This window comes from Lactuca virosa, chromosome 5 (genome assembly GCF_052849685.1).
Source record: "Lactuca virosa cultivar CGN04683 chromosome 5, Lactuca_virosa_CGN04683_v6, whole genome shotgun sequence".
Classification (NCBI taxonomy): domain Eukaryota; kingdom Viridiplantae; phylum Streptophyta; class Magnoliopsida; order Asterales; family Asteraceae; genus Lactuca; species Lactuca virosa.
Window position 1 is genome coordinate 276,982,882 of NC_136430.1, and position 19,742 is coordinate 277,002,623.

At 37.2% G+C, this 19,742-nt stretch overlaps 1 protein-coding gene across 1 annotated transcript; it reads right to left on the reverse strand.

Annotated features, from left to right (window-relative positions):
- Window positions 1-6,473: 6,473 nt before the first annotated feature.
- On the reverse strand, window positions 6,474-10,910 carry LOC145115966 (serine carboxypeptidase 24-like). The gene is made up of 9 exons (XM_079052322.1): window positions 10,496-10,910; window positions 8,993-9,100; window positions 8,796-8,891; window positions 8,457-8,549; window positions 8,202-8,287; window positions 7,691-8,088; window positions 7,482-7,577; window positions 7,279-7,384; window positions 6,474-6,775 (listed from the first exon to the last, which is right to left on the reverse strand). The coding sequence occupies exons 1-9, from the start codon at window positions 10,767-10,769 to the stop codon at window positions 6,632-6,634; spliced, it is 1,401 nt and encodes a 466-aa protein (XP_078908448.1). The 5' UTR covers window positions 10,770-10,910; the 3' UTR covers window positions 6,474-6,631.
- Between the last annotated feature and the right edge of the window lie 8,832 nt (window positions 10,911-19,742).

The following is a 19,742-nucleotide window of genomic DNA, read 5'->3' on the forward strand; positions in this document are numbered from 1 at the left end:
CTCCCCGAAAATATAATTAAAACAGGTCTGAGTTGGTGTTTTTTAAACTTGAGAGATGATTAAGTGAACAAAAAACTTTCAGATCTAGAGATTTGAGCTAAAAATGAAGTAGATTTACAGATCTGAAGAAAAAGTGCATCAGATCGAAAGATCTGAAACATAGCTAATCAGATCTGGACAGATCTTGACAAGAGCCAACATATCTGAACAAAAAGGGTTCTAAATATGAACAGATCTGAGCAAACCTGAGCTGAATGGATCTAGACAAGAACGAGATTATGGCTGCTCGTTCAAGTCCGGGATAGCGCCAAATGATGCGACTTCGGCCCCGACCACCTGCTTTGAGGATGTGCTTCTACGCCGGAGGCAGATCTGCGAGGTCACAACAGAGAGACGCGTTAGAGCCGCCCCAGGGACTATGCCTCGGGAGTGAGCTCCGACGGTCAAGTTAGATCATCTGGTAGATCTGAGATGGTTCTCTTTAGCTAGAGAGAACCATCTTGGTGCTGTTGGTGGTATATGGTGGCTGACGACGGCGGGTGGCGGCTGAGCCACCCTGCCGGAGTATGGTGTGGCGGCTGAGCCATGGGGAGAGGTCTAGTGGTGGTTGAGCCACTTGGGGAAGAGTCCAAGGGAAAGATCCCCCTCCATGGAGGAGATAGTATTCATTATATAGGGGACAATTAGGTCATGGGGAATTAGGCCAGGCCTTGGGCCAGCCCAATTCAGGCCCATCTAGCAAGGAGCTAGGCGAGGCCGCCCGGAGGCGCCGGGTAGGGCTGGCGAGCGCGCCCCAGGCAAGGCTGGCGGGCGCGCACCAGGAAAGGATGGTAAGGGAGCGCCAGGCCGGGCCGGCAGGAGAGTCCCCAGCGAGGCTGGCAAGGGAGTCCCCAGCAAGGCTGGCAAGGGAGAGCCAGGCCGGGCCGGCAGGGGAGTCCCCAACAAGGCTAGCGGGAGCGCACCAGGCAGGGCTGCAGGGGCGAGTGTACAATGTTATAAAGGGTGTCCATGGACACCCCTAAATCTCAAATTTTATTTACAAAATATAACGATAAATTCCATGGGACACCTGTTGGGAAAAAGTCCGGACACCCTTGGATACAGTAACACAAAAGAATAAATAATACAATATTTTGATTTGATTTATCACATTTGTCAATCGCAATTTCTTATTAATCTTTAAAACTTACAAAAAAATTCAAGAGCAGAAATTTAGGAGTTTGTTAAGTAAACAAAATATTTTTCAAATATATAATAAGAAAGAATATTGCAAGCTCAGATCGATCTATAAACTGTAAATGGTAGAAAATTAGTAAAGTGGAAAACAAAAACCTAAAAAATTATGATTTTCGAGTGCCCTTTGTCTTCCAAAAACCGAATTGCCGCCTTCCGGCCGCCGCTGATTTTTTGGTGTCGTCGACAATAACGACTCCGACTGTCTCGATCTCCAGTGACCGCAGGTTGTCTTCAACATGTCTTGGGGTCATAGTTTTAGACTACTGGTCGTCTCTCACCTGCTCTTCGCCACTAGTAGCGGATACCATCCCCACCTTCATCCGACCGGACTGGACCATCTATCGCCGACACTGCAACCACAAACATGCGTTGCTTCTCCTCTATTCAATTTTTATTTGGGTAAGTCTTTCTTTTCTTTCTTTTAGGACTTAAGGTTAAATTTCTTGTAGCAGTGGATATGGTCGATATGGACTGTAAAGCAATTAAAGGAAAAAAAGCATAGTCTACCTACAAACTAGAAAAGTCATAGTCTAAAGTCTAAACCTATCATTGCTTTTGTGATCATATGTCAGGCATCACATGTCTCTTATTGCTTTCTATAATGAACAATTGTAATTATCATTTTAATTTACTTCACTAAAATTGTACTAAATAATACTTCCGACATATATAACGTAATAAAGCTTAAATGAAACAAAAAAAAGGCACTCTTCTTGTTTTATTATACTTTTTTTAAGTGATTTTTTATATATATTATTTGTTTAGATTAGATGCTTTATTTATATTATAGATATATATTGATAGTGTATATGTATTTGTTTTTGATGATTTATATAGATTTGTAATTATTTATTTTATTATTTTTGGCATGATGCTAAAAATTTACATAAAAAGGTGAAAGAAGCTCTTTATGGTATGATCATGATACCAACAACAACACGATGAATAACAAACACCTTGATCAAAGTATATCGACAAACCGACTCATAACCAAAATTTTCGACTCATTTATTTTATAATGGGACACACGTGAGTTTGAATCCTAGATTCGCCACTGCAGGGCTGGCACGCTAGAGTGGTATAGGCCATGCTAATAGACCATACATCATCAAGCCCCCCCAGTCCGATGTTATTGGTACGCGGCCAATGACATTGGACTGGACTAAGTCATATAAACTAGCAGGAGAGTCCCCAGCGAGGCTGGCGGGAAAGTCCCCAGCAGGAGCGACAAGGGAGTCCCCAGCAAGGCTGGCAAGGGAACGCCAGGCAGGGCTGGCAGGAGCGCGCCAGGCCAGACTGGGGCGCTAGAGCAGTCTAGGCCATGCTAATGGACCATATATATATATATATATATATATATATATATATATATATATATATAGCTTAGGTTATTTTATTTAAAGTAATTATTGTGTTATTGTATGCATAAATGTGGGCCAATCAAATCTACTTATTTTAAGAAAGTGATTAATATATATTATTGAATTAAATATAATTTAAAAAATCATCATAATTAATTACAAGGGTAATTTAGTCCATTAGTACAGATTTAGTAAAGGAAAATTGCACTTTTTAAGGGATCATAGATTCTATTAATTTTAAAAATCTGATTTTACGAATTATAATTCTTTTAATTCGGACATTCTGACAAAATATGTTTATGAGTATATTCAAAAATAAAAATATTTTTGAACCATAAATAATAAAAATATTCTTGAACCTATTTCTTGATGATGACTTTAAAAACTTCTTGAAGAATAACAACTTCTTGTAGAATAACAAAATCTTGAACAATCAATTGTAAAATAAAAACAAAAAATACATTATTCCTTATAGAATACGGGTAACAATTGTTAAGAATTACATTTATTGTTAAAGAATAAAACTAAAAAAACAATCAAAACGGGGAAGAAAACATCAGAATCTAACAACGACTAATACATTCTAAAAGAATAATGTGGTCCGTTCTTCAAGCATCAACTTCTGTGATTCCAACAGAATTGGAATTCGTCATTCCATTCCAATAGAATTAGAATCTCACCAATATCATCCATTGAATCATCTACATAAACCTTCTCCTTTAGTGCAACAATAATACTTGTGCACTGCAATTTTCAACACAACATAAGAAAATAAAGATTATCAAGCATTTAATTTTGTAATCAATCCTCCATCCATTTTACTACATAAGGTAAAATAAAGATTACTCATTCTAACTTTTTGCAATCTTCGGCAAAATGGATGTGGGCAAGAATGGTTGACCACCTGTAGAAAGAAACTGATCAAATTGCACCAATGAAAAGCCAAGGGCAAAAGGGTCTTTAAATTAAATAGCAGGAAACAAAGCAACAATAGCAACGACCAAGGATTAAGGAAGACACCCAAGGTTAAAAATATCTTTAAACCAACTAACCAAGCAATGATCTTGATACTCCAGGTTTCCACCCACAACAAAATATGCTTTCAGAATGCGAATAAGTAACACCAGGCGTACTCAAAATCAACTTCAATCATAAAAAACAGGTTCGTAACCTATAAGTTTCCTTAATCTGTATGGGACGTGAATCACAACAGCCTTTTTGTTTCCAACATCAATTTGACTGGAAAAGAAGCATCAAACAGAGATTAATATGTGATATGATGAAGGAGAAATGGGAGAGGATTTATATGGGATTAATGGGTTTGATATTCATACTTTGCAGAGTTGATGTACAAATCCTTCAAGTCACTCTTGAGCTCTTGGTGGGTGTTTTCAAAGTCGAACAATGCCTGTGTTGAGATGAATTAAAGAAATCAATGAAGAGAATGACATTAATGGGGGATTACCTGAGCAACACTCTGTTCAAACTCAGTGGGTTCAGCATCCTTGTTGTCCTTTTGACAAATCGATGTGCAGATTGTTCTCGTGAATCAAAGATTTCACTCTGCCCTGGTTTCATCCCATTTGACAGATCTGTTGTGAACTCAACAATCGAGTCCAAAGCTGTCACCACCTGCACCACTCATGATATTAGGGTTAGGGTTAAGGTTTCCAAATTTTAATTTTTAGGGCTTGACTAGTTAATCACTATTCATAATATATTCCTGAAATAATACCAGAATTAAGTATGGATGTGATGATTACCTGACTCATTCGTGGCCTTTTTGGTGCTAAATGGCGTATACAGGCTACAACTGCTCCAATCATCCGGAACATTTCAACCTGCACATAGTTTTTTTCCAGGCTAAGACCCGTCCACAGGTTTACGCCCTGTGATTAGTTCTAACAGCACAACCCCTACAATCATGGCGACGACTTTTGGGACCGAATCCAAAAACTCAAGAGCAATTCCAATGAAAATGTTTCAGAGTACCAATTTGGCGTAAAGTTTTCATCTTAAGATCCTCTTTCAATCACGATGGTGGAAGAATTGATCACAAAATCACAAGACACTATGCTGCCATCAATAGACCGATGTGCAGAATTCAAAAGATCACAGATTGCAAGATTACCGGTCCTTTCTGTGGGCTTGAACTGTGTCGTTGGCTTCCATCCAAGTCGCATCATCGGAAGTGGCTCATTGGGTGTTTTATTGGGGAACTAGTGAGTGATCTGCGCAACAGATTACAGAGGCTTGGGGGATTGCGAATCGGTTGTATCTCGTCGGACCGATCGTTGAACAGCCTGAGGTTGGGCGTCATTAGGCTTCTGTCGACCGGAGGGATGAGACGCGAAGAAGAGCCACCGAGCCAAAACACCCCTTTAATTCGTCAGTGGTTTTAAAAAGGGATGAAAAAACCTACGTAGCTAAGTAAATGCTTACCATAATTATAGACTATTATTTGTGGAAACTAATTATCAAATTACCTTTTTATCCTTATTTATTTATTTAATTATTTATTTTTATTGGCCCACATTTATGCATATAATAACACAATACTTACTTTAAACACCTGAACCTATCTCTCTCTCTCTCTCTCTCTCTCTCTCTATATATATATATATATATATATATATATATATATATATATATATATATATATATATATATATCATCAAATCTAAGTGACCCACCATCATATAATTTTTTTTAAAAAAAAACAAAGTGGTTCGCTAATATATATATATATATATATATATATATATATATATATATATATATATATATATATATATATTAACAAACCACTTTTTAAATTTTTTTTATATGATGGTGGGTCACTTAGATTGGATGAAATAACAAATAATATTTAAAATAAGAGGAAATAATAAAATAACGATTAACTTTGTTTTATTATTTCATCTGTTTTTAAATTATATTTTTTATTTTATAAAATCCAAGTAACACACAATTATCGAGAATAAAACGATTTGCTAATGTATTTGAGATAATACAAAAGTTGAAGAAAGTTAAGAAAATATTATAAAATATATTTTTTTTAAATTTTGGAAAAAGAATTACAAATTTTTTATACACAACTATAATTTAGTTGTAGAAAATTAAATTTTGTAAAAAAATAAACTAAATTTGGGGCGAATTCATAATTGTTTTTTATTTATACCATATTAGTAAAAAATTATAAATTCTAAGCCAAAATTATAAAATTTGAAAAAAGAGTGACCAATTTAACCTAACATAAGAGTAGCTATACAGAAACCATAAGTTAGTTATTATTTTAAAACATAAAATCGATTATTTAACGGTTTTAAGACATTTTGAAAAATTAGTTTCAAAAAACAATGATAATTTTAGTAATTAATCTATAAAATAAAAGATAAGACATTAATTTACAAAAAACTAAAAGAGTTAGGGTTAAGCCTTAAGGACTATCTATTAAAAGTTTTAAAATGACAGGACCAACATTGATAACCTAAAAAGTTAATGACCGAGATTTTTTTTGAAAATTAAAGTGACCATTTGATTTTCTTAATTAAAACATTCTTAGGTTCTATTGATTTTTTTTTTTCTCACAGTGCCTTACTTTGTGCACTTCTACATCCAAAGGATGTTGCCTAAGGAATGGGCACAGCCGCACAGGGTTACGGGTCTTATAGCTACAGCCTAGTAGTTTGGCCCGTTTGTAAATTCAAGCCCAAAAACACGGATGCAATTTAATTGGACCGTAAACCGGAAACGATCCATGTAGGCTTCAAGCTGCTTATAAACGTTCAATTCTAAAATATGATTTGAATTGGCATTAACATTATCGATTTTCAACAACTAATAAGCTTAAAATTTGAACTCAAAACCCCGGAATAATAAATAATGATGTAATTAATAACAGAAGGGTCAATAAATCTTATCAACACAAGAATTTCCGTATCAAATTCATCTGAATCAATAATGCGTATACTTAATTACCAACCCACAAATTCTCTCTAGGTTGATCATTTCTTCAACTTTCTAACTAATTCTCATGATCTTGGTAAATTTTTGCCAGCCAAGAACGATTCGAAGAGAAGAAACCCTCTTTGAGGCTGCAACAAAGGGACTTCGTGACCAGCTGCCCTAACTGTCGCAAATGTTAATCCATCATATACTTCTGTCCATCCACCCACCTGTTATAAACACCAATTTCATCTCTTAGATTTGTGTAGTCTTCTATTTATCCCTGTTGGAGAATGGGTACTCCAATAGATGGATGAGACACCTTTCTTTTTTAAACAGTTAATCTAATTAAACAACTATATATGGATGCATGTATATTTCTTTTTTACTTTAAATGTACAAAGTGACTAAATGAATTAATACATCTTATGTGTCATTCGTATTTCTTTTTTCATCCAACTCCTCTAAAGTGTTAGAATTGATAAATATTCTTATTGTGTGGAAACTGAATGTTTCGTAAATGATTATTTAGTTTCGTTTAAAATATTTATTTAGTTTCGGAAAGAAACAAACTGTATATATATGTGTAAAACACTTTGTCCATGCATACATTATTATTCATGCACCCACTTTATCTATCAATGAACGTAATTAATAGATAAAAAAACTAATATATCATACTGTATTCTTTCACACACACACAAAAAAAAATAAATAATGATAATTTATGTACCTGTCCGTTTAAATACCATGGGTACCACTGAGTTTTAACCGTAAGATTGAGATGGCTGAGTGAAAACCTGGTTGCAGTAACTGGCACAACAGAATCGGTGTCACCACTGTGTTTATAACATCCAATAATACACAATCACGTTAATTAGTTTTTATTTTTTTAAGATATCTTAAACTAATTTTATTTTTATATATGGTATATACCTAAACATCCAAATTCGATAACCAGCTGCGATTAACTTCCTGTAAGTTGATAGCATCGAAAACTCAGAATCCTTCCAGTTTAATAGAAGTTCATCACTGCACAATTAAACAATCATAAAATAAAATCTTTAACACCCATGACATTAATTAATCCATCAAGAAATATTGAATTTGTCGCAAATTCCAAGAATTCAAGTAGTGAAATCAACCTGCAAGCAGTCCACTTATATGGAATCCCCGTGTAATTTGCATGCATTGCTTGTTGTACATCAGGCCGATTATAATACTTTTCAGCATTTTTCTCGATGCATGGATCATAGCTTGAAGCTCTTCTACGTACAAGACTGTTCTTGAGCCTTGTAGAAGTTGCATTACGTGATGATATGTTGCAAGAAGGTGTGTAAATGCTGTACTGATCGATCTCTCCAAACTCATGATTCCATGCATAATTGATTGCATCATCGCATTTTTCAGTGTAGTTTTGTGATGAGAATGTGCAAGAACTCTTGATCGATTTGTAAGTTGTGTCTGATATAATCGAATGACTCCACCAATATTCTACTGTCCCGATATTATCATACTTGTTATCTGTCACTGCATTTCCAACCTGCATTAAGATGTTGTACATTCGGTTAACTCGTGCTTGTTTGCTTGTACTCTACAACTCGAATGTGACTTTTGAATTTTGATGGGAATCTTTTCAAGAAAGTAAGTACTTACTATGAATCCTTTTAGGTTGATGAATGGATTGGGATGATTCTTGTTGTAAACATGGATTTTCTTGGCTAATTGAGGAACATAATGACCTATTAAAAGATATATAGAATGGTCAAATCGAAGATTATAGTGGTTGTAAGTTTTGTAAGATTGACTTGTACACTGTGCATTGGGAGTTGTACATTGAGTTTATTAGGATTTTTACTATTATGGTTATTTTTGTGGTGGGATTTTTTGGGAAAAGGTTAAAAAGCTGACCTGCATAACTTTCCCCAGATATGTAGAAATCCCTCTGCTTGTATTGTGGAAATCTTGACATCCATCTTTTGAGGAATATTAGTGCATCCCTTGCTACACAATGAAAGTAAACAGTGATTTGTACAATATTCCTTACACATAACTTGTTTGGATTTTATAAAATTGATCAATACTATTATGATTGCCTTTGTACATTATATTACATTACATGGAATATAATTCCATAATATAATTTCATACTATGCATCATCTGTTTGTATTTTACAAACAGATAATGCTTTGTATTTACAAACAGATGATGCAGATTAATATAACAAGCTTATACTGATCGAAATTTACCAGTTCTTTTGTCGCCAGTGTCTTTGAGATCAGAGCTAGTGTTTGTGTATGAAAAACCGACACCCGCGGGAGATTCAAGAAAGAGAATATTTGCCTCTGTTATATTATCATAGAAATAAAATCTTAATTTGGAATTGTAAATGATACTATTATTTATTTTGAAAAAACTTGAAAAGATAAATAAGAAATGGTTTAACCTTTGTTCCATGAGTATTTATTGAGGTACAGAGAAGAGAGAGTCTTGTTAATTCTGAAAGGTCCAATTTCTTCTGATGCTCCATATGCTATTGATGAGCAACCTGGTCCTGTACTTACATATACAAATTTATATCTTGCTGTTATTTTGTTTATAAACAATAAATTAAAAGAAGATAACCCACTTTTATGTGAATTTAATGTGTATGCATGTACGCCTGTCTACCACATTGACCATTCGAGTGTCGTTATGATATATTATGAGACAAAAGACAATCTTGACCCTCATTCTTTAATGATATGACATAGTTGTCCTTGCATTTTCATATTCTTGGCCAATTGAAAAAGAACAAAGCTAGCCTCATGAGTAATTAAACCGCACAGATCCACTGTGTATTTGTATGCTTTCAACAGTATTATTTTGACAATTGACAAGATAATCCACATGACAAAACACACGTTCATCGTCACAATGATAAGTGTGCCTATATTTTTTTTAAATTATTTTTTCATAACTTTATAATTTTTAAAACAATGCAACAGGTAAAACTCACGTTGTTTGCCTAACAAATTAAGGAATGAGATGTTATTCAAAAGTTTTAGTAGTTAGCCAATAAGTTGAACGTGATTTATCATTTATGGAACTTTTGAGCAAATATACAACTAATTTTGAACATATTTATATAAAGCTTATTCACAACTTTGTAAAAATGATTCACATCTATACATATACCAACTTTGTGAGGCAAATAAAGGAAGTTTGACTAATTAGTTAAAAAGTTGTGAGTCAACTTTAGACTATAGCACGTCATAATCAAATTAATGAGAACAAAATTTGGGATGTTTATTAAATCTGTATAATCATTGTTAATTACAAAATGATTTAATTTGGATTAATAAAATAACACAAAACTAATAATTGTATAATCAACTATAAATAGCTTTATAAGAAGTTAATAATTGTATAATCAACTATAAATAGCTTTATAAGAAGCACCCATGTATGCCTATTTTTGTAGTAAGGTAGATAAATGACATTTTACAAAAGCTTCTAGCCTAATGGTATTTGAAGAAGGGATGAAATTAAGATTAGTTTAAGAATGGATTAAATTTAACGTTAAAAAAAATTGTGGTAAAAAATAAATAAACATTATAGTATTATTTTTTTTTTGGTCGAGAGCGCAATTATGTATGCAGTTTAAAGTTTGAATTTCGCACTTCATTCAATATTGTGGTTTGTGAGTTATGAATTATATGTTAACGGGATGATGCGATAATTAAAGCCTCTCTCAAACGTTTTCCTAGTCTTTATACTTGTTTTTTTAACATTAATTTTAGTTTTTGCTTCATGAAAAACAGAATTATATAACTAAGAATACACATTGCCTTTTAGTATTAAATGTTAAGTTCACGGATATTAGGTGTATATATTCCCTATATAGAGATACAGAGTCGGGTTAATTGTTAGTTGGTAATTGCATGGCATAGAAGCAGTAATTAAGTACCTCCATTGAGCCAAAGAAGAAGAGGCTTCTGGTCTGGATTGTGAGTTGCGGCTTCAGTCAACCAGTAGAAAAGGGCTCGACCATTTTTCTTGTGGACAGTAACGTAGCCGGAAAACTGAGAGAACGCCACCTCCGGCTGCCCAGGCAACGCTGTGATTCGATCCTTTTCTTGTTGTGTGGTTAGTGAAGCTATGTCGGTGAATCTTGAAGTCAAGAAAAAGCACACAAAAACTAGACACGTCTGATCAGTTATCCTTCTCCCTTGACCCCCCATCTCTCTCTTCAGTCTCTTTCTCTTCTCTTCTCTCTCTCTCTCTCTCTACAGTCTCTCTCTAGGTTATATGCAGAAGAAAAAGAGTAAGTATCACGTCTCTAGATCTCTATACCTATAAATATATACGTATATATGTATATATATACAATTAATGTATATGAGAGAGAGAGAGAGAGAGAGAGAGAGAGAGAGAGAGAGATGAGGTGGCGCAGCAAAGTGAATATGAGGGATGACAGGTATGGTAGATGAAGATTAGGTTACGAACACAATGGATGAACATCACCATAAATGCTCACAAAGCCAAGCTTCATCTCTCTTCAAGATTCATGTTTTGAAACTAGAATGCCACCAATCTACGCGTTTTAATTTATTATCAAAATTTTGATATGCAAATAATATGAAAGCTAGAGTATTTAAAATAGAAATCTAATCTCTTAAAATTATTTTTTAATTCCATAACAGGCTTGAATCTTTAACCTCAAAGAGGGAAAGAAATACCTCATACTATTGGGCTAGTTTGATTGAAAGATTTTTAACATGTAAAAGTGAATTTTAAGCCCCTAAACTATAAAAAAATAATTAAATAACTTTTTAAAACAAATGAGAAAAATTTATAGGGTTAGATTGACATTTATCTTGAAAAAACTTAAAATTAGAAAAGCTCATTTTATCTTCATAATGTAAAAAAAATTTAATTTTTTTTATGAAACATGTATTTAAGTTGTATATTTATAATCGGTTGAAATCAAATATGACACATTAAAATTTGAAAAAATTAATTACAAAAGTTTGTTAATTAACAAGTTTTTTTTAAAAAAAAAATAGATAACCTCATCCAGTTACGTTTTTAAGTTTTATGAAAAATTTCAGCTAAAAGAACTCACAAAAAAATTAGATAACTACGTTGATTCTATATGGCTAAAATATGTTCAATTAAAAAGAATAAATAATTACAAAACCTAAATGTGAATAAAATATGACATTTTCTTTTTTATTTTCTTTTTTCCCTGTTTCTTCTCCATGGATAAAGCTGTGAAGAAGTTCTTTCAGATGCAGATGACCTCAACCTCATCTCACGCTGCATAGATTCTTTAGCTATAAAAGCTTGTTCAGGTCAAAACCCATACAACCCCTTCCCCCTGCCACATCACCGGTCAATAACATCGCACAAACCTCTATAATCTGGAATGGAATTCCCACCTCAAATAAACCACAAACATTCGGTGATGATTGGTGGTATAAAGATGTCTCCTTTCTTAACGAGTGATTCAAACCATGGAGTCTCAAGGCATGAAAGCTGAAACAATAGCGGGATCACATGTGGGATATGCGAAGAAATACATTCCATTAATGAACAGAAAATCAAGTTTTAACGATGCAAGCCATTCAAAACCAGTGTCTGCTCCTTGTAGAAGTAATTCAGAGAATTTTAATTATTTTCTTTATGCACGTTCTATTTGATTAAGTCATAGGAAGAATAAATCAAGGCCATCATGATGAACCTGGTCTTTAGGAAGTAAGTGGTAGGTTCCTGATTTTCAGCAATTTTTCTGTTTAAATACCAAGGCACAATGTACGTTGTAATGTGATCCCCCGCTACTGACTATATACGAATACATTTTGCCCCATTACTCTGTTTTTCTTCTTTAATTGTTCATTGCAAGGTTTGTGAAAAACCAACACTGTGGTATCAGAGCATAACCTGGTGCATGCCCAAGTATCAGTCTCGAGCAGAGATGACAGGCAACAACGACAATGGCGATAAAGAAGGTCAGATCACTCTTCACTATCCGATGCTCTCAAGAACCAACTATGCTGCCTGGGCGATCAAGATGAGAGTGTTTATGCAGGCCCAAGGTGTGTGGGATGCAGTAGAGCCCAGAACTTCCAACACTCTTGTCGAAGTGAAGAAAGACAAGATGGCTTTGGCAGCCATTTACCAAGGTATACCTGAAGACTTGCTATTGTCCTTGGCTGAAAAGAAAACAGCCAAAGATGCATGGGAAGCCTTAAAGACCATGTTTATGGGGGAAGAAAGAGTCAAAACAGCGAAAATTCAAACCTTGAAAGCTGAGTTTGAATCACTAAACATGAAGGAGTCTGAAGGGGTTGATGAGTTCACTGTGAAAGTGAGCAATATTGTGAGCACCATGCGGGCTTTGGGGGATAACGTTGATGAGTCCTACGTAGTGAAGAAACTATTAAGGGCAGTTCCAGATAAGTTTCTTCAAATCGCTTCAGCCCTTGAGCAGTTTGGAGACCTGGACAGCATGACAGTAGAAGAAGTAGTTGGAAGACTAAAAGCACATGAAGAAAGAATGAAGGGAAGAAGTGACACTGATGATCGAAAATTACTCTTAACTCATAAAGAGTGGTCTGAAAGAAATAAGAAAAAGAATGAAGGTGACTCAAAGTCCAAATCCAATCGTGGTGGATTTGGTGGCTCACGTGGAAGGGGCCGAGGTAGAGGCAGAAATGGAGGAGGAAGAGGTGGACGTGGAAGGAGTGGATCTTACCAGAAAAAGGATGGAACCAGTGGTGCAAATAACAGCCGTGACAAAAGCAACGTCCAGTGCTACAACTGCCAAGACTTTGGGCACTATGCTGCAGAATGCAAAAATCCAAGGCGTGAAAGAAACCAAGAGAGCAATCTCGTTCAAGACGATGATGAACCTGCACTTTTCCTGTCAGCATTTGAAAACAAAGAAGAAGAAGGTGAGGTGTTTCTTAATGAAGAAAACGTAAGTCCAAAACTGAAAACAAAAGGTGGAGAAACAAACCAGTCAAAGATGTGGTATTTGGATACCGGGGCCAGCAACCATATGACTGGTGACAGAGAGAAGTTCAGCAACCTAAACAGAGAAATACAAGGGTATGTAAAGTTTGGCAATGAGTCCAGAGTCAGAATTGAAGGAAAGGGGTCAATAATCTTTAAGTGCAAGAATGGAGAGCAAAGAAAACTTCAAGAAGTTTATTACATACCTGACCTCTGCAGCAACATAATCAGCCTTGGTCAATTATCAGAGTGTGGGGATGAAATCAAGATCAGAGAACCGTACTTGTGGGTTCATGATAAGAATGGAAGGTTGCTAATGAAGGTAAGGAAGTCACAGAATCGCCTGTACAAAATAGAACTTGAAGAAACCCGATCAATGTGTCTAATTGCTCAAATTGGAGACCCAGTATGGCTTTGGCACACACGACTGGGACACATAAACTTCTCTGCCCTGAAGATTATGTCCGACAAGAAGATAGTTGAAGGACTGCCAAAGATAATTATCCCTACACAGCCGTGTGAGGGATGCTTACTAGGCAAACATACAAGGAACCCCTTTCCAGCTCAAGCAACCTTCAGAGCAAAGAAGAGACTCGAGTTGATACACGATGATCTCTGTGGCCCAATTACACCTCCTACGCCCACCGGTAACAGGTACTTTATGCTTCTTGTTGATGATTTCAGTAGAGTGATGTGGATTTACCTGTTAAAAACCAAAAACGAAGCTCTTGAGATGTTTAAGATCTTCAGAAGAAAAGTAGAAGTAGAAACAGGGGAAAAAGTAAAAGTTTTAAGAACAGATCGTGGTGGGGAGTTTTTGTCAAATCAGTTTACCTCGTACTGCAATGAATCGGGCTTAGAACGTCATTACACATCACCGTACTCACCACAACAGAACGGAGTGGTAGAGAGACAGAATAGAACGGTGGTTGAAATGGTAAGAAGCAGCTTGAAGACGATGAGTGTGCCAGATGTATTGTGGGGAGAGGCGGTGAATCATGCTGTGTATGTTCTTAACAGAATCAGTACAAAGGCTTTGAAAAACTCTACACCATACGAGATGTGGACTGGTTGCAAACCACACCTAGGTCACATTCGCGTGTTTGGTTGTGTATCTCACATGAAAATTGCGAAGGGGCACTTGAAGAAGTTAGAAGACAGAAGCAAGAAGTTGGTTCATCTGGGAATCGAAAAGGGCTCGAAAGCTTACCGATTACTAGATCCCAATACAGGAAAGCTCTATGTAAGTAGAGATGTTGTATTCGAAGAACAAAAGATCTGGAATTGGGATGAAAAAGCACAGATAAAAGCGATTCACGGCATGAGCTTCACGGTAGAAGGATTTGATCTGAATGCTGAACTCGATTTTGATGAAGAGATCGACGAAGGAGAGATTGACCCGGAATTACACACACCCGAACCATATACACCTCAAAACGAATACGGGTCACCTCAAAATGAACCAAGTTGGGCTGAACCAACTGAGCCCACTAACTTGCAACCTAGCCCACATGACAGTTCGACAGACAAAACGAGCTCACCAAGCTCATCGGCTACATCCAATTCACCCAGTACCCCAAATTCCCCCATCCAAGCATCTTCCTCAAGCATCGCATCGAGTTCCACCGGAGGAGGCGCCCCAAAACGGTATCGATTGCTATCAGATCTGTACGAAAATATAGAGGAAATTCATTTGCCTCTTGAAGAACTGCTGCTGATCCAGGATGAACCAAGCACGTACAGGGAAGCAAAAGGAAAGAGCGAATGGGAAAAGGCAATGAAAGAAGAACTGGCTGCAATCGAAAAGAACAAGACGTGGGAACTAGTTACACTTCCAAAGGGGCGAAAACCGATCGGATTAAAGTGGGTATACAAGGTGAAAAGAGACCCGAAAGGAAGAATTGTGAAGTTCAAGGCACGTATTGTGGCGAAAGGCTATGTACAAAGACAAGGCATCGATTATGAAGATGTCTTTGCTCTGGTTGCAAGAATTGAAACAGTCCGAGTAATTCTAAGCCTTTCAGGTACAAATGGGTGGTGGGTTCACCATCTTGATGTAAAATCGGCCTTTCTAAACGGGAAATTGGAAGAGGAAGTGTACGTAGCTCAACCAGAAGGTTTCGAGAAGAAAGGAAAAGAAGACAAAGTATACAAGCTCTCAAAGGCGTTGTACGGGTTGAAGCAGGCGCCTAGAGCATGGAATGCGTGTCTGGATACATACCTGAAAAGTCTTGCATTCAGAAGATGCTATCAAGAATACTCGGTGTACACAAGAAAAGAAGAAGGAAGAGTCCTGATAGTAGGTGTGTATGTTGATGATCTGCTGGTCACAGGTAGCTGCCAAGATGATGTAAACAGGTTCAAATTGGAGATGAAAGCCAAGTTTGAAATGAGTGACCTCGGGTTACTAACTTACTATCTGGGAATTGAAGTCGATCAAAGTGAAAAAGGCATAACTTTAAAACAAGAAGCCTATGCCAAGAACTTGCTGAACAAATCACGGATGAAATATTGCAATGCTTCAAGATGCCCACTTGAACCAAAAACGAGACTCTTAAAAGACGAAGAAGGAGAACCAGTTAACCCAACATAATATAGAAGCATCGTGGGAGCACTCAGGTATTTAACACATACCCGACCTGATCTTGCCTTCTTAGTTGGGGTTGTTAGTCGCTTCATGGACAAATCCACTGAGAAACACTTACAAGCTGTGAAAGGTATTTTGAGGTACATCAAAGGTACACTCGATTATGGGTTGACATACACCAGGGGAGAAAACAGAGTAATTCTCACAGGATACTCTGATAGTGATTTTGGAAATGATATGAGTGATGGCAAAAGCACAGGAGGGACAACCTTCTACTTGAATGGAAACTTAGTGACTTGGGCCTCACAGAAGCAGCGAAGTGTGGCATTATCAACATGTGAAGCTGAGTTTATGGCTGCAACTCAAGCAGCTTGCCAAGCCATATGGCTCAGAAGAATGCTCACTGAAGTAACTGGACAAAAGGTTCCACCTGTGTCATTGGATGTGGATAACAGCTCAGCTCTGGATTTGATGAAAAATCCAGTATTTCATGGTCGCAGTAAACACATCAATATAAGATACCATTTCATTCGTGAATGTGTTGAGGTTGGAGAAATAGTGGTAAGCCATGTTTGTAGTACGGAACAGAAAGCAGACATCCTGACTAAGTCAATGGAGAGGGTGAAATTTGAAGAAATGCGGGATTTGATTGGTGTGAAATCAGTCACAAAACTCTGAATTAGGAAGAGAATGTAGAAGTAATTCAGAGAATTTTAATTATTTTCTTTATGCACGTTCTATTTGATTAAGTCATAGGAAGAATAAATCAAGGCCATCGTGATGAACCTGGTCTTTAGGAAGTAAGTGGTAGGTTCCTGATTTTCAGCAATTTTTCTGTTTAAATACCAAGGCACAATGTACGTTGTAATGTGATCCCCCACTACTGACTATATACGAATACATTTTGCCCCATTACTCTGTTTTTCTTCTTTAATTGTTCATTGCAAGGTTTGTGAAAAACCAACACTCCTTCCGCAGCAGATCAAAGGGCATTATTGGAAGAAATTGTTGAGTTGCTTCCGAACAGAAAAGGGATTGTTGGCACTAAGTTTCTTATCAGACTCCTTCCCGCTGCGTTGGTGTTGCACGTGTCTCCATCTTGTAGGGAAAATCTTGAGAAACGGGTCGGAGCGCAGTTGGATTCAGCGGTTTTAGATGATATATTGATACCGAATCAAGGATTTAACTCTGTTGATACTCTGTATGACATCGATTGTTTTCAAAGGATTCTTGATTACTTCATGTCCATGGCTACGGGTACAACTTATTAATAATTGAGTATGGATCAATTTACATGAAAATTTGTGGTTTATTCAACCAAGAGCTTCAAGCCGGCATCAGAGAAGAAGCTTTGTAACGTACAAAAAGATAAAAGGGATAAACGTAGGTAAAAAGGACTATTTACAAGAATAACCTCTAATTATAGCAAGTTAACATAATTAACCCAAAAGATAAGGAAAATCAAAAAATATATATTAACAACCCCCCCCCCTCGCCCCGACGTCGTGCGTGTCCAAAAATTATGATGTTTGCGGGTTGATCGGTTGTAGAGATCGGGAGAAGATGAATAGTTTTACGAACTACGTGTTGTCAAACAAAATGACAGTTAATTTAAACATGCTTCGTACGTTCATGGAAAACGTCATTGCGAGCAATCTGAATAGCACTATTGTTGTCGCACCATAGTGATGTAGGAAGGCACCATAGTGATGTAGGAAGGGATTGAGCAACACCAATAACAACCAAAAGCCAACGTAGCCAAACTAATTCTTGAGTTGTATCAGCTAAGGCTCGATATTCAGCTTCGGTACTCGAGCGGGCTGTAAGTGACTGTTTCTTACTCCTCCATGATATGAGAGAGTCACCAAGAAAGAAACAATAACCTGTAGTAGATCGCCTTTCAGTCAAATCATCATCCCAATCTACATCTGAGAAGGATTTAAGGACTAGAGATGATTTAGACGAAAAGTGAAGCCCATGAAACATTGTACCCTTAAGGCATCGAAGGATCCGGAGGATAACTGCATAATGATCATAGTAGGGAGCTTTCATAAACTACTCACCGTGTGAACTGCATATGCGCGATCAGGACGTGTAACCGTGAGATAAACCAAGGAACCGACCAACTGATTGTAAGCAGTAGGATCACTAAGAGGGGTGTCACTCCCCGGAACCAAGTGACTATTTGGCTCAAGTGGTGTAGAAGCCACTCTTGCGTCTGTAAGGCCCGAGCGAGACAATAATTCAGAAATATACTTCTCTTGGCATAAGTATATTCCAGAAGAATCTGTCACACCCCCAAACCAGGATGGCGGAAACGTCTGGGGTGGGTGACTTCATGAATCGTATCACAACAATATGTATAATAGTGATCAATGCAAAACACAACCATCATATTTATGATTGAAAGAGTTACATTGTTGTAAGAGTTGTATGTTTCAAAACCAATTACAATATGATGATGAAAAGATTTTTTTGACGCCAGCGTCCCATCCTCAAAAGCTTGTAGTTACATGCTTTAATGATTTCCTAAAAATACAAGTAGTTTGAAAAGTGTCACCAAGGCACTGTACTGTCTTGCACCTCCCGAGATGCAGGAATTATCCTCTTAGCTGCAGGAGCTGTTGGGGAAAGGGTTCATTAGACCGATCAGTTCTCCGTGGGGAGCTCCGATCCTTTTCGTCAGGAAGAAGGACGGTTCGCACCGTATGTGCATTGATTATTGGAAATTAAACAAGCTGACGGTGAAAAACTGTTACCCTTTGCTAAGGATAGATGATCTTTTTGACCAGCTGCAGGGGGCGTCTTGGTTTTCCAAGATTGATTTGAGGTCCGACTATCATCATATGAGGGCACGAGATGAGGATATTCAAAAGATGGCCTTTCGAACTCATTATGGGCATTACGAGTTTGTAGTGATGCCTTTTGGGCTCACCAACGCACCGACATCGTTCATGGACCTCATGAACTGGGTGTATAGGCCCATGTTGGATCAATCAATGATCGTTTTTATCGATAACATTCTGGTATATTCGAAGACTAGGGAGCAGCAAGAGGAGCACATATGAGAGATTCTTGGGGTTTTGAGGACGGAGAGGCTTTATGCCAAATTTTCCAAGTGTGATTTCTGGTTGAGAGAGGTCCAGTTTTTAGGGCGGCTCGTCAATCAGAACGGTATTCTGATCGACCCAGCCAAAATTGAAGCGGTGATGCAGTGCGAGGTGTCGATATCTTCATCCGAGATTGGGAGCTTCCTGGGTTTGGAAGGCTATTATCGGAGGTTCATCCGAGATTTCTTCAAGATTGTTGTTTCTCTCACCAATTTGACCCGGAAGGACGTTGTTTTTAGTTGGGAGCCTGAGCAACATGCATCATTTGAGACTCTACCTCAGAGGTTGTGTTAGGCCCCAGTGCTTGCCCTCCAGGAGGGAGCTGAGGATTTCGTAATCTATTGTGATGCATCCATTGTGGGTCTGGGTGTTGTGTTGATGCAGAGAGGGCATGTGATAACCTACGCTTCGAGGCAGCTGAAGCCTCACGAGACGAGGTACCCCACTCATGATTTGGAGTTAGGGGCAGTGGTTTTTGCCCTCAAGATTTGGCGCCACTA